Source organism: Phaethon aethereus (genome assembly GCF_964289735.1).
Source record: "Phaethon aethereus genome assembly, chromosome: 4".
NCBI classification, from domain to species: domain Eukaryota; kingdom Metazoa; phylum Chordata; class Aves; order Phaethontiformes; family Phaethontidae; genus Phaethon; species Phaethon aethereus.
This window is the reverse complement of record NC_138578.1, coordinates 14,142,745-14,157,333: the sequence shown is the minus strand read 5'-3', so window position 1 is coordinate 14,157,333 and position 14,589 is coordinate 14,142,745. Positions and strand designations below refer to the sequence as shown.

The following is a 14,589-nucleotide window of genomic DNA, read 5'->3' as shown; positions in this document are numbered from 1 at the left end:
GATGAAACATAATCTTTGAAAAAAGACAATAAATCCCATCAGCCATCTCACCTCTTTTACTCGGAGCATCTCTTCTACTTTGCCTGGCTTTTTGTTGTTTGTTTGTTTGTTTTTCCCTGAACCAGCTACTGCTCCTACTGTTTTCTTAATCAATAAAACTTTGAAATACTTGTTTCCACTTTCACTATACTTCCTGGAGTCCACCAGAGTCCCTTGAGACACTTGTAATAATGTCAGAGACAAGATAATGGGACCTTACACAGCCATAAAAGCAGGCAGTTGAAGCACAATCTAGTAGTGAGGAGATGCATTTGTTCTTTGTGTTCATGTAGACTTAGTTTATTCTGAAGTGATTAAACATTTCAAAGTGAGAAACTTGGATACAGCAGTTTTTGGGAAGTGTTTTCTATTAGCACTCAGGTGAACCAAAAATAAAGCATTAAATCAATCTTGTACTATCTTCAGTTAAAATCCATTATAAACGTCAAACTTAGTTAACTGAACTACTGCTATGCTTTTTTCACCTAATGAGTTTTTTCCTTGTGGAGGCTGGGGGAGCTTAGCCTATTACATATGTAACATAAATGTACATACTGGTAATATATATTGCCAGCAGCACTTATCTGTACACCATTATTATAATTTCTCTTGTGTGTTTCTCTAATGGTTTTAAGGCCTGAGCAATAGTTCAGTGAAGTCATTAGGAGTCTTTGTATTGACTTTTATTTTTCTTCCCCCCACTAGACTCTAGGTCAAGCCTGTTGTTTAGTAGAGTCCCTAAAAGGAATAACTTTCATGAAAGTGCATTTTTAGCTGAAATTTTCCTTATGCTTGTACTAAAAAAACCTAAAACAATACACAATCTTTATGGAATGAACTATTGGAGTTTTGTTTTCTGTAGAAAAGTGAGAGAATAAGATTTCTCAGCTTAACAGTCTTCAAAATATAAAAATACCTTACTATAATTTAGAAAGGAAGATACTTTCCTGTCTGATGCCTACGCTTCCATTGTATGCTACCACTTTTTTGTTGCTTCTTTATTTTCACTTCTCTTAGACAGGTAGCCCACATAAGAAAAACAAATGGAAACCCATTTATTGTCTGTCATTTAAGAAACTTACATAGCCTTGCTATTGTGCACATAACTTTTTTCATCCCAAAGTACTGATGAGTGAAGGGAAATCAGCTGCAATCATGTGTTCTGCTGGCCTTCTCATGGCGATGGGGCAAATGGAGTAGACAGTTCATATCTTAAACTTCCTGATCCAGCTGTGTACAGCCACTGCGTAATCTCCTTTGGTAGGTAAAAGCATATGAAAAAGAAGTGGCTGTAATCTGAAGCCAGAAAAATTCAAATTAGAATTTGGGTACCACATACTAAGCGTTCAGGATAATTACATATAGTATACCTTACTGAAAAAGAACTGATACTGGAATCTCTAGGCATTGGCAGATCCTCTTCAAGAAGATGTGCTTTAGTTGAACACAAATTACGGGGCTCAGTACAGGGCTAAATAAACAACTTTTAATGGCCTGTGCTACATAGGATATCAAACTACATTCTCCAATATTCACTTTTAACTGTCAGCTTCAGAAAAGACTGTTTCAGACTTTTCACTATGCAAAACTATTTTCCGTTCGTAACCACATTCACATCCACTTTGCATCAGCCTCTATATTTTTCATCTTTACTACTACTGTATGCTTTCTTCTAGTGTTTCTCAATACGGTGGTCTCACTAGGTTTTTGAGATGCTCCTCTCTCTGCCTTTCATCCTTTTTTGGGTGCCCCTCAATTTCTCTTTAAGGTTTCTCTGACACTGATTCCTTGCTCTTCTCTCTTTACATCCAGCTACTGGATAATCCTCTTAGCTCATTTAATTTTACGGAAGATTTCTTGTCAGTTGATGTTTTGGGTTTTTTTTGTTGTTTTCTTCTGCATAACTGTCACCTCAACTCAGTCCCCAGATCTCAGAATCTGTTAATAAGCATTCATCTTGATCTGTTCATCTCCATCTATTTTTTGTTATCTTACCATCACCAAAAGCTGACAGGGTCAAAACAGATCTTTTAATCTTCTCTTTCAAATTTCATTCTACTTCCTCCTGGGCTCATTGTCGACAACGCATTTCTCCCCCACCAGCCCTACATTTGTAGTAATGGCCAAATTCAGCTAAAAGCTGTGGGCCTGTTCTCTCATGCTCTTGCTGCTGACTCTGCGCTGAGTCAGTTGAGGATGCAAAACCAGCAGGAAACCGTGCATTTCTCATAGCATTCATTTTCTAGCTGTTTAGCTTTCTGAATCAGATTCCAGCACCACTGGACAAGCACCAGGGCCAATGAAGTACAGCAGTTAGACCAAATTAATGGTATCATTACACTGCACCCCAACAACATTTTCCTGAAGGCTTAGCTTCCTCTTCCTGTGTTTTTCACACCCATACCAAATTCAAACCTTGAATTACTTGCTGCTTAATTATTTCTGGAATTCATTTATGTCCTTTGTGTCATTACCTCTGAACTCCTTGTTTGGACTCGTTATCCTCAGCTTTAATAACTGGAACAGCTTCTGGCTTTTCAGATCCCCCTTTCTTCTCTGAAAGCCATGCAAGAATGCAGCCAAGGCCTTTCCCGTTTCCTTGATGGAAGTCAGTCTCCTTTTCTGAGTATCCTTTAGCTGCCTCTACTGCTGTATTCTGTGTCAGCCTTTACAACACCTCAAAAGCTCTATGTATTCCTGTCCTTCAGTGTGCTTCACAGCATGTTCCTTCTTTCATGACTAGCATTCACTGAAACATCTTGCTTTCTACTGGCGTCTCAGTAATCATCCATAGTTCTTCTCTGTCATCATTTAGCTACAACAAAGTCTGCCTAGGCTACTCTACAGAGCTTTTAACCATCTGCTTTAGATGCCTCTCTTTTCAAACAATTTGCTCCTGCTGCTTATCAATGCTTATACAACTTCAGTACAGATTGCCTGCTGTCTTCTGCCGCAACCTCTATCTTTTTGCTTAATGTTTTCTTTTAAGTGAGATCTCTTTAACGTAGGGAGTCCTCTCGTCTCAAAAAAGTGAGAAGCACTCATGGTGTATAGTCACTCCTGTAAATAAATATTTAACGAATGATAGCAAAACAGAGGTATATGTAGAAGCTAAATAGAAATGCGCTGTAGTTTGGCACAACTTCAGTACACACTGTACAGCAGTGAAACACAATGCAGTTATCACTTACATGTGGCAGCATCACCACCACTTGCCTTCTGTTTTTTGTTGCCTTTTTTTCCCCCCAGCTGGAAGATGATATTATAGCCAAACCTGATTATATTGAAAGTATAAAAAACTTTGCTGCTCAACAGTCCCAAGAGTGGATGATTCTCGAGTTCTCTCAGCTTGGATTTATTGGTAAGTATTAAGACCTCAGCAGGGCTGATTGGATTTGGAGCTGTGTACGTTGAGTGGGTCTCACTTGGAATTACATTTTAAAGCATGGAAGGACTCGCATACCAAAACTGCCTTGTCTTCAGGAAAGCTCCCACTGAAAGTCTTTTACTTTCTGTGTTCTCTAGAACTGTCTTATTAATGCAGAGTGTCCTCAGCATAGGATCTAGTAGTTGGGTTCCCAGAAGAAGCAAATTGTTCCACCTCAACCTCAGGGCACTATGTGCCCCTGTAGAGGGTAGTCGTCTTTTCAAGAATGCAATTTAAACAATCTATAAAAAATCTGCTTCCTTTCTGTTATAGAGAAAAACATGCATCCCATATCACAGGGAAGGTTTTTTATTATTTTCTTTTTGTCTTTTTTCTTTGGTTCTAATACAATTTACTTGTGATAACACCTTATAAGTGTTAGGTCAAACAAAGAAATCTAACAAAATCTAATACAAATAGCAAGAGAAGTAAATAAACAGTGATAGTATTTTAAAAGCACCATGTTTCATTTCTAGGTCTTAATTTAAAGATATTCAGTATAGTATTGACAGTGAAATTGCATGTCTAGCATTTTGAGGAATTATTCAGACTTTCTTTCATCTGACACACTGATACAGATGACTGGCAGATTTGTGTTTGGAACTAGGATATAACTGCATGCTTTATTAGTCAACTGGTTGACCATGTGAGACTATAGCCAGGTATGGAATGGAAATCTTTTCAAAATCTCAACAAGCTGGAGGATAAGAAAATCTCCACAGATGGAGCCTGTGTAAAACTTCCAATAAATATCAGAATTACATCCATATGTTTAAGGGTGGAGTAAACAGGCTGGTGATTTTTGCATAGCAATAAAAATATCTGAATATGTAACTTCTTGTCTTGTTTTCAGGAAAATTGTTTAAATCAGAAGACCTGCCACTCATAGTGGAATTTTTTCTCATGTTCTATAGAGATAAGCCCATAGACTGGCTTATAGACCACCTGCTCTGGGTTAAAGTGTGCAATCCAGAAAAGGATGCAGTAAGTATGTCTATGCATTTATAAACGTAAGTAATATTCAAACAGTATTCAAACAATATTTTCAAAAAGCAGAATAGAAACCTCTCAAACCTGACTTACTTTAGAATTTGTGGGGACAGGTCTGCACACCAGAACTCTTTTACCTCCGTCAGCTCAGAACATGGACAGCACAAGCTCACATCTGCTTGCAGCTGGTCACGTACGCAACCCTGCAGCAGCAAAGAAAATTTTGAATATGTAAACCTATGTGGACTATCACTTCTTGTAACCTCCTGCTGACCTTCTAATATGAAAGTCAGTAAAGCATACAATTTTTGCAATCATAGTTGTTCTGAATTTTGTGTACCAATTCCTTCTTTTAGGAAGCAGACCTTAACTGTTTTGCTTTAAATGTTTTACTACCTGGGAAAAAAATTGACTGTTTGCCAGAAAAAAAAAAATGCAGGGAAACATGTAGATCAAACTAACTAAATTATACTTTTCACTGAAAATCGAAGAAAGAGTTGTGCTGAATTGCGAAAGGTGCCATTTCTAGCACTACAGACCAATGACATGGTAAGTATTTCTTTGTGTCCCTTTGCATTCTTTCTCTCACCAGTCTTTGGTGCTGGTCACTGCTCAGACTCTTCTTGTATAACGGACTGTGCCATGAAGGAATGACCAGAGTTTCTGCTCCTTCTTGGTTTTTAAGGTTCAAGAGTTTTATATGATTAGTGTAGCCAGTTCCCACTCCAGGCATTCGCACATGTTACTTTTGTGTTGATAAAGATGGAAGAAGAGACAGGAGCTGTGTGGAGCAGGAGACGGAGGGGAGTGGAACAAACAAGCTTCAAGTTTTGCTGTGTAGCAGAGGTGACACCTGGGGATGGTGGAAGGTCCCTGGTTTTACATTTAGTTATGCCACTGAGGAGTCTTAATTCCCACTTGCTGTGGTTTAACCCCAGCTGGCAACTAAGCCCCACGCAGCCACTTGCTCACTCCCCCCCGATGGGATAGGGGAGAGAATCAGAAGGGTAAAAGTGAGAAAACTCATGGGTTGAGATAAAGACAGTTTCACAGGGAAAGCAAAAGCCGTGCACACAAGCAAAGCAAAACAAGGAATCCATTCACCACTCCCCACGGGCAGGCAGGTGTTCAGCCATCTCCAGGAGAGGAGGGCTCCATCACACATAACAGTTACTTGGGAAGACAGACTCCATCGCTCCGGACATCCCCCCGTCCTTCTTTTTCCCCCAGCTTTATATGCTGAGCATGACATCTATGGTGTGGAATATCCCTTTGGGCAGTTGGAGTCAGCTCTCCCAGCTGTGTCCCCTCCCAGCTTCTTGTGCACCCCCAGCCTGCTCACTGGTGGGGTGAAAAGCAGAAAAGGCCTTGACTCTGTGTAAGCACTGCTCAGCAATAACAAAAACATCTCTATCTCATCAATACTTTTTTCAGCACAAATCCAAAACACAGCACCATACTAGCTACTAGGAAGAAAATTAACTCTATCCCAGCACATCATTTCATACGGATAGGAGTAAGCTTTGAAATCCTACTCCATGGGTTAGGCCAGATTATAGGACTTAGAGTGAGCCTCAAGACCTGTAATTTAAGTTCTCGTCTGCCTGTGATAACAGAATTAAAAAGAGATACTATTAGGTTAACATCATCAATTCCAGATCTGTCTAACGTGTGCCAACTTCCATCCTATAGATGAAACGTTTTACTTTTATTTTTAAATGACTGTTCTGGCTTCTAAGACCTGATTCATACCTAAAATGAAGCTGTGTTCCTGAAAGGCAGGCAGGCAGCTCGTGCGAATCTGCTCCGGCCAAGCCAAAGCGGAGTGGTACCAGCAGGTTTCTGTTGAGTTTCACTTCTGCAATTGCAATTTCAATTGCTGTGGGTAGCAAAAACCTATTGAGACAAGTCACTCGAATGCTACCCTTGGGTGGGAATGACCAGTGGCATGACCTGCTGGGACTATTCATGAGAATGCACAAAATGGAGGCTGGAAGAAGGACAGAGATCCCAGCTGCTGCTCCTCCTCTGCTTGACAGGTTGAAGCAGTGGAATTTCCTACAGGCGCCAGAGAAGGCAAGCTGACAGAAATCCTCGCACTTTCCCCTTTCCAAGCAGCTCTAAGAATGTCACTGAGTGACCACATGCTGTGCCTCACAGGAGGGTCAATGGGGCAGCTGCTTGTGGCTTTTATGTGCCATCCTGTGGTGATGAGTGTTTGGCAAGTGTTTACTGCCTGGGCTGAGTATTAACATACCAAGATTCAGCTACATCTGCTCACAGGCTTGGAAAAGGTAGTTTGTGATGATCAGAGCCATCAGATCTCTGTGTGGTTCAGAAACGTCATAATTTTTACCTCCTATGAACCATCATCCAATTCTGGGGTCCCTAGTACAAAGAAGACATGGACCTGTTGGAGCGGGTCCAGAGGAGGGCCACAAAAACGATCAGAGGGATGGAACAGCTCTCCTATGAGGACAGGCTGAGAGAGTTGGGGTTGTTCAGCCTGGAGAAGAGAAGGCTCTGGGAAGACCTTACTGCAGCCTTCCAGTACTTGAAAGGGGCTTAGAAGAAAGATGGAGAAAGACTTTTTACCAGGGCATGTCGTGACAGGACAAGCGGCAACAGTCTTAAATGGAAAGAGGATAGATTTAGATTGGACATAAAGAAGACATTTTTTACAGTGAGGGTAGTGAGACACTGGAAGAGGTTTCCCAGGGCAGCTGTGGATGACCGATCACTGGAAGTGTTGAAAGTCAGGTTGGATGGAGCTTTGAGCGACCTGATCTAGCTGAAGATGTCCCTGCCCATGGCAGGGGGTTGGACCTAGATGATGTTCAAAGGTCCCTTCCAACCCAAATCATTCTAGGATTCTGTGATCCTATGCAGTGACATGTATCTATCAAGTGTAGTGGGGACTAGCAGGCTGCAAAGATGGGAGCCCTGACTCAGTGAGGAGCCTCATCTCAGTTTCTGCACAAATGACCACACCAGTCCTGTGCTACTGATTATTGTCAGCTGCTACCAGAAGTAGTCTTTTGGTAGTGCTGCCATAGCATAAAAGGAGACATGCTAGAGACTACATTGTTACAGGGGATGAACTGCAAACCCTGTCAGTAGAAAGATCACAAGTTTATTTTCTTATAATGATTTTTCTTCTAGCAAAAGTATAGCGTGCTTTTCAAAGAAACAGCTGCCAACAGATCAGTTTGCATGTATTGTGTTTTTACATTGTTTTGCTGAACATCTGCTGCGGACAAACATAAAAATACTTAGTTCTTTCTATAGCCTTCCAGATGGTTTTGAACTTTTAATTAGTACTTCTGTGGAAACCATAAATCCCCTGTGAGCTTTGGTGTTTAAGCCAGCTGAGTGAAGACTTTATCACTTCTAGCTTTGGAAGACATTGGTATATTATGTAATATTTTTCTTTTCTAGAACTGAAAGCACTTGATTGAAGAGGTAAACACGTTATCCTCTCAAATCTAAAGATGTGAGGCCTGGGATACAGAGAAGTTAAATGATCTTCCAAACTCATACAATAATTCCGTGGCAGAACTGAGAGTAGAACCTAGGGAGTCTCATTTTAGCTCTGTTCTGTGGCATTATGGTTCATTATATCTCATTATTGTAGCATGTTTGCTTTATTATATCAAACTATGATTCTCTATAGATATAGAACAAAAATTAAATTTAAAGAAGTAATTTGCTATCATTCAAAAATCAAGACACTCAGAAATTAGTACCAATTACAGTTATTTAATTCCCTGGTATATGTGATGTCACAAAGTGTACTAAACTGGAAAATCGGGATTGAATTACGGTATCTAAGGGCTTTATGTAATTATAAGATAAAAGATACATAAGTTATAGTATAGTACATTATAAGCATCTCAAACATAGCAGGAAGAGCCAAAATGATAAAGACTGAAATGTAACCGGAATCTATCTCAAGAAGGTCAGTTTTGGTCAAAATAGTTTAATTAGAATGATATGGCAAGGCCAAAAGTTGAAATGAAATTTCCAAAAATTTAAAATTTTAAAAAATTAAAATTAAAAAACCCAATCAGTTTCAGATTTGAGGTCCATTTTCGTCACTCTGAGGTGTACTCACTGGTATACAGTGCAGAAATCCCTGAACTAGTGGTGATTGAGCCTTCAAATCTACATAGCACCATGAGTGGAATTACGAGTTTAGGTCTAGAAACAGTGTATTTGAAATAAGGTGACTGTTAATTTAAGGATTACTCATTTATATATGCATAGAAAACCTGGACCCATACCCTCAACTACATAATTAAATTGCCTTATGGAACTTGGTTTGTCTCTCCTCTGTTTAAATAAAACTTCACTCCCTTTTACTTTCTTTCCAGATACACTGTGAAAAGGAAAAGGCAAAGTTACGTATCCGTGCTAAACCATCTCTCTTTCAGCATGTGGGAATTTATTCATCATTGGCTGGGAAGATACAGAATTTGAAAGTAAGGACAAGAAATTAATGCCATACTTCTAAATTATATGCTTGTGTTCTGACTTGTTTCTCCAATCAGTTTCAAGCATTGCATCTTTGGCATTAGGTGGCATTTCCATATCCAAGAACGTTGGTTTACAGATCTGGGCGAGCATACTGATCTGGTATCTAAACTGCAGGTGGTGCACACTGCTTCTGCACAAACATCTTTGAACCTCTAGTCATCGTAGCATTTCATGGCATGTAGGAACCCTCTTCACAGCACAAGGTTTCATGTGCTCTGCACCATACAAACACAAACAGCTATGGTGGTTTGTTTTGGCCAAATAGTCCACAATCCCAATATGAGGGACTATGAAGAAGAAGGTGTACTGGTAGGACAAGGGTGTGGCTATCATGACGGCCATAGATTTTTAGGGAAAGTTTGGAGGGCAAACAATGGATCTGCTATGTATCTGATAAGGACAAGAACAACGAAGCACGAGACTTCAGGGATGTCCTGATGGTGCCATTCAGACTAGTTGTGAGATCATTCAAATTGCTGTATTGGATCAGACTAGAGGTTCATGTAGCCTTTCGCAGAGACCCAATATCAGATGTTCTGGCAGAAGGCATAGTAGACATGGCTATGAAATAGCCTGCTGTAGAGGAGTTTATTTTTAAATCTAGACAACTGAGAAATAATCACTGCAGCTCTGTCTACAAACTGTAACGTTGAGTCTTAGTGATTACATTGAAATGAATATTCTATTTTTATTAGAAATAGGTTCTATATTTTTTGACACTGAGGTAATTGTTTTCTGTAATAGCTTCCGGTAGTAATTCAAGATGTCGGAGCACTTTTTTTTCATTATATAGTGAAATTACATTTCTTTATATCCAACAGGATAAAGATTTTGGCAAAAATGTGCTACATAAAGCACATAATAATCCACCTGCAAAAGTGCATACAAGCCTACATATATACCAGCAATATACCCTGGAAAAAATTTATGAAGGAAAAGACTGTTTTTGGGCTTCAGCTCCAGTGGCAGGGGACTACATCAGCTTCACCTTTTTAAATCCACTGAAAGTTGAAAAGTAAGTATTTCATGATATGGAATATGGAAGCCTACATATATCCAGTTTGGAAATGAGTCTGTTCAAAAGCACCAGTGCTCAACTGTTCACATAAACCATAGCCTCGTTAATGACAAAAAATCCATTATTTGCTATTTATCCTCTCCCCTTCTTGAATTCCCCTCCTGAATAACATTTCTTCCTTGGTAATTGGAGAGTTTCCTATTTTATTTTTTCCTTTTATTCCTTCAGTTAAATATTTTATATTCTCTTACAATAATTCTCAAAGGAGTTTGTTTTTAACTAGTGAATTTCATCAATGGAGTCAATGAAAGCTTTATTTCTGTAGTTGTCAACAGAAGGTTGTCAGCTTGCATGATGTCAAGTCAAAGGCCATGTCCCAGACCAGACACTTACCAGTGTACGTGAAAGCGAAGCGAAAATATCACTGTTGTGGGAAATAATGATGAGTGAACTAATAGAAGTGGGATTCAGTTGAACGTTCAGACACTTGAATATAGATGTTTACAGTAGAGATGGCTACATAAAGTGTGTAAGCTCCTGCTATACATGACAGATAGAGATCTACCTGATACAGTCAGTGGAAGCTAGACAGCTATTCATCTCATTCTCTGGTCACCTGAGTCAACTGCTAAGTTTCACTGACCGTACTGAGTATATCTCCCTTGCATGTAATGAGAGCTTGAACGCTTGGGTCACAGACAGACTTCTATCTTCACGTGTTTGGATCTACAGGCAAGTCCCACCTTGAATGTTTTTCTCATTCTAAAAGATGAAACTATCTTCTCTGTTTTCACATTATTGGGCATCTTTGAAAGGAAGAGACACCTGTAGCTTAAGATAGAGAAGTGTTTTTCAGGACTTACTCTATGAACAATACAAATTGAGGTTGGCATCAAAAAGAAGCAGTCCTGCCTGGTTCAGCAAAGTTTCTTCTTCTCTGTGTGTCAGATTGGAGAACAGATCTGAGTTAAAACTAACTGAGCAAGAAATATAGTTCCAGGAGAGGGTCTCTGACACAAATTGCCATAATTACCAGATCTCTGTAATGATATTCAGAGAGAAAACTCCCTTCACTGTTACAGTTCCTGCCAAAACTGGTCACCAAACTAAGAGTCTTCCATTTCTGCAAAGACTGTAGATTTCTCATTTATTTAAAAAAAAAAAAATCTAAGAAAGCAAGTCTATATCTCCCTCTAGTGAGTTGCACTAAATGACAGTTGTTATAATAAACACTGGTGTTCTCTGATCAACAGTGTTAATTAACTGGTTTATGCTTTGGGAAACATGGGTAGCCTATATTTTTAAATTTTCCTGTTACTGGGAAGCTGTATTGGATGAAGCTAACTTACATAGGGTCCCAGCTCCATCACATTGCTATACATGTGAAAATGTATAGTTAATCCTGTAATATTTGGTGGCCATCTTAGGTCTTGATTATTTGATGCCAGAAGAGGGTGGTTGATGCTTTAAGCTTCCTTAGCTCTTTTTGGATTTAAAAAGCTAAGAACTCTAATGCCAGAAATTTAAAACCAAACAGGGATTTATTTCCCTTTTTAAAATCTCATAGGTGTTTTTGCTTGGATTCTTTGACAGTGCTGTTGCTCATTAGCTATAAAGGACATTATTTAGAAGCACCTGAGTTGATGAGTATTGATAAAAAGGGGGATTCTCTTGGCATGTAGCATATGGTCTAGTAGAAACAGGGATTTTGCTGCCATTGCATTACAGAAGCCCATCCCACCTCGGCCTTAGGATGATAGGAACAGATCAGAGAGCACATTTTCCTTAGCCGTTTAAACCTGGAAAGTTAATTTATTTGGAACTTGAGCACTGAAAAGGGGGAACACATGCATTCGTGGCTCCAGAGAAAGATGGTTTTAATGCTTGTTCTGTTTGAAATAAAAAGCCTCTAGTATGGTTTGGTCACACATTGGAAAGTTTCAATGCCTATTTCTGTTCTCTATAGCCCACAACTAATTAAAGAAAAGGTATTTGAAACTTTCCTTTGAAACTGGAAAGAATTACTTCCCTAAAAGTTTTCTAAAGTATAAAATACCTGAAAATAATACATCTGTATCATCAGGTACTTCTTCAGAAGTGGAAACATGGAGCACCCTGGTGATAAACTGTTTAACACTACCGTGGAAGTGTTGCCAGCTGATGTAAGTCTCTCATTTCCAACTGTACTACACAGTGCTATTTTATTTTAAGAATGATGTTCAGCATAAAATGTCATGCGTTAGAAAATATATCTGGAGAATTTATTGTTTTATGTTTTACAGGAAATGCTAAGAAAAGAACTGGTTGACAATGGAAGTAAATTTAACTACCCAGCAACTGAGGACGGATATTTAAAAATAGGTAGATTGTTTATTGTCACTTCAAAAGCGGAAATTTTGTTCTTACATATAAAATGTTTCTGCATTTGAGAATTTCACTAACTCTGTAATAAACACGACATTCCCAGATGAACTAGTAAGGAAAAGAAACTCTCTGCGCTACTGCATATTACAGTGTATGAAGCTTGACCAACGACGATCCTATTTGGTTTTAAGTAATGAAGAATCCTACCAGCAGTGGCAAAAGCCAAGACATCTAATTAGAAGAAAAACTAACTGCAGTCTCTGCAAGGTCTTAATAGGATAATTGATTCTGGTTTGGATTTTGCAACCTTAGCTGAAGACGAGGATTTCTTATGATTATGACAGCATTAACTTGTGTGTTCTTATGATTATGGCAGCATGAACTTGAAGTGAAGATGAAGCATAACGCAATGCACCTTCCCCCTTTTTGCCCCCACCCCTGCTGCCCCTTCTTCCTTCCTCACAGTGGGCTGTGACTTCTCTTAAATGAACTGCAAATTCTTCACATGCTTGCCAAGGCCTGGTTTCTGCTATTACCTAAACTAAAATGCCACTATGTGAACAACAACGGACTACTGGGAGATCTGCTTTGCTTGCCACTTTCTTCTGTCTCTTCTACTACAGAATTGCTTTCTTCTCCCAGTGAACCACTCTCACCTCACCAGTGCTTCTTGTTTGCTTTGATTGGCACCTCTCTCCCACCTTCTCATGGCTGTTTTGCCCTAATTAGAGATCCAAACTGAAGTGCTAGCAACTCACAGCTACACAGGCAAGTTGATAGGAAATGAGTATCATACATGGGATGAGAGTTTTTCATTTTTCTGTGGTCATTTTTTGCCAGTTTAACAAGGTTAGTTAAAAAGCATTGTGAAGAACTGTATCAGAATTGTCCCATGATTCCTAATGCATCTTTTTGAAAATAAGCATACTTCTGAGAGAAGCTCTTTTAGATTATTTAACATGACCATGTGTGCCATATGTGTATGGTCACTACTAATGTATTTGAATTTATTTTTTAACATTTGTAGCTATAGGTTCTTTATTTTCTTGTATTCTTCTCCAGCTCCTAGTTGCTGTAACTGAAAGAATGAATCCTTCTTTTTGTTTACAGCTTTATCTTTCAGTTTTTAATTGTTTGACTCTTTCCAAAAGACTTATTTTCCCTAATGTTGTATCCCTGGAGTTAATTTATAATTTGGAATTTAGAGCTTTTGCATAAGTTCACTTGGAAGCACATTTCATTCTAATATATGTTTATACAGGTCTTGTTTTATTTTTTTATTTAGGGGCTTTTGAAAATGGAATTGCAGAAGGCAGTATCAATCAGTCAATAGGAAAAATACAGGCTATTCGTTTATCAGTCAATTCTGATTCTCCTGTATGGGCAATACTTAGTGAGGTAAGCATTTAATTAAAGCTTTATTAAATGAGTTTCAGTTCTTCCTACCATATAGTATTGATAATCATCAATTTTTGTTTGATTTTGAATCAGATTTTGTGTAGAAAAACTCACACGAGTGGAGAATTACATTAATTATTCAAGGGAGAAGTTAAATTTACTTAACAGAAAAAGTGCTGGAAATGCTCAAATGGGATGATTTTCCTGTTTTGCAGTGCTGTAAATATAGCTGCTAGAATTTGGGTTGTGATAAACAAACCAACCAAAGGAGACAAGGGAGGCTTTTCTAGCTTTTTTCAGTCACCATCTTGGTTACTAATTATAATATGCAAACATTTTCAGATGAACGTATGAATTTTTTTTATTCTTCAGATTTCTCTGAATGTGTGTGAACCGCTAAGTAGAAAATATTCAGCAGAAGTCACTGAAGAGAATTACTGCAGCCTTAAACTATAGCCATAGTTGGAAAGAGGGAAAAGCTAATGCCTTAGGTAATGCTTCTGCAGATTTTAGAAAATAATATATTTGGTTTTTTTCAGGTACTTATCAAGACTTCTGAAAACTGAAAAAAAATACATTTTTGACATGTCGCTTGTTACAGATTGTTTGAAAACTAGGCTAACAGCAACAAAGAACTGGCTGGGTAAAAAGAACAAATCCAAACCCATTTAATTCTTAATACTGTGTATTAGGAAAGAGTTGAGATAGCTATTAAATATTTATATAAAGAATATTAAAAGCTATAAAGAACACGATTATGTTAGTAATTTCTGTAAAATGTTCTTGAGTAAGGTGTCATATATAAAAATCTCACCTT

The 14,589-nt window shown here is 38.5% G+C and overlaps 1 protein-coding gene across 1 annotated transcript in view; it reads left to right on the top strand.

The window, feature by feature from the left end:
- The window catches only part of MGAT4D (MGAT4 family member D), a gene marked incomplete at both ends in the record, with an annotated part of 37,563 nt that extends 23,225 nt beyond the window's left edge, over positions 1-14,338 (top strand). The window contains 8 exons of the mRNA XM_081999109.1: positions 3,289-3,400; positions 4,320-4,450; positions 8,830-8,937; positions 9,814-10,007; positions 12,094-12,172; positions 12,293-12,371; positions 13,660-13,772; positions 14,312-14,338. Coding sequence (XP_081855235.1) covers positions 3,289-3,400; positions 4,320-4,450; positions 8,830-8,937; positions 9,814-10,007; positions 12,094-12,172; positions 12,293-12,371; positions 13,660-13,772; positions 14,312-14,338 — 843 coding nt within the window. The remainder of the gene's footprint in view (positions 1-3,288; positions 3,401-4,319; positions 4,451-8,829; positions 8,938-9,813; positions 10,008-12,093; positions 12,173-12,292; positions 12,372-13,659; positions 13,773-14,311) is intronic.
- Between the last annotated feature and the right edge of the window lie 251 nt (positions 14,339-14,589).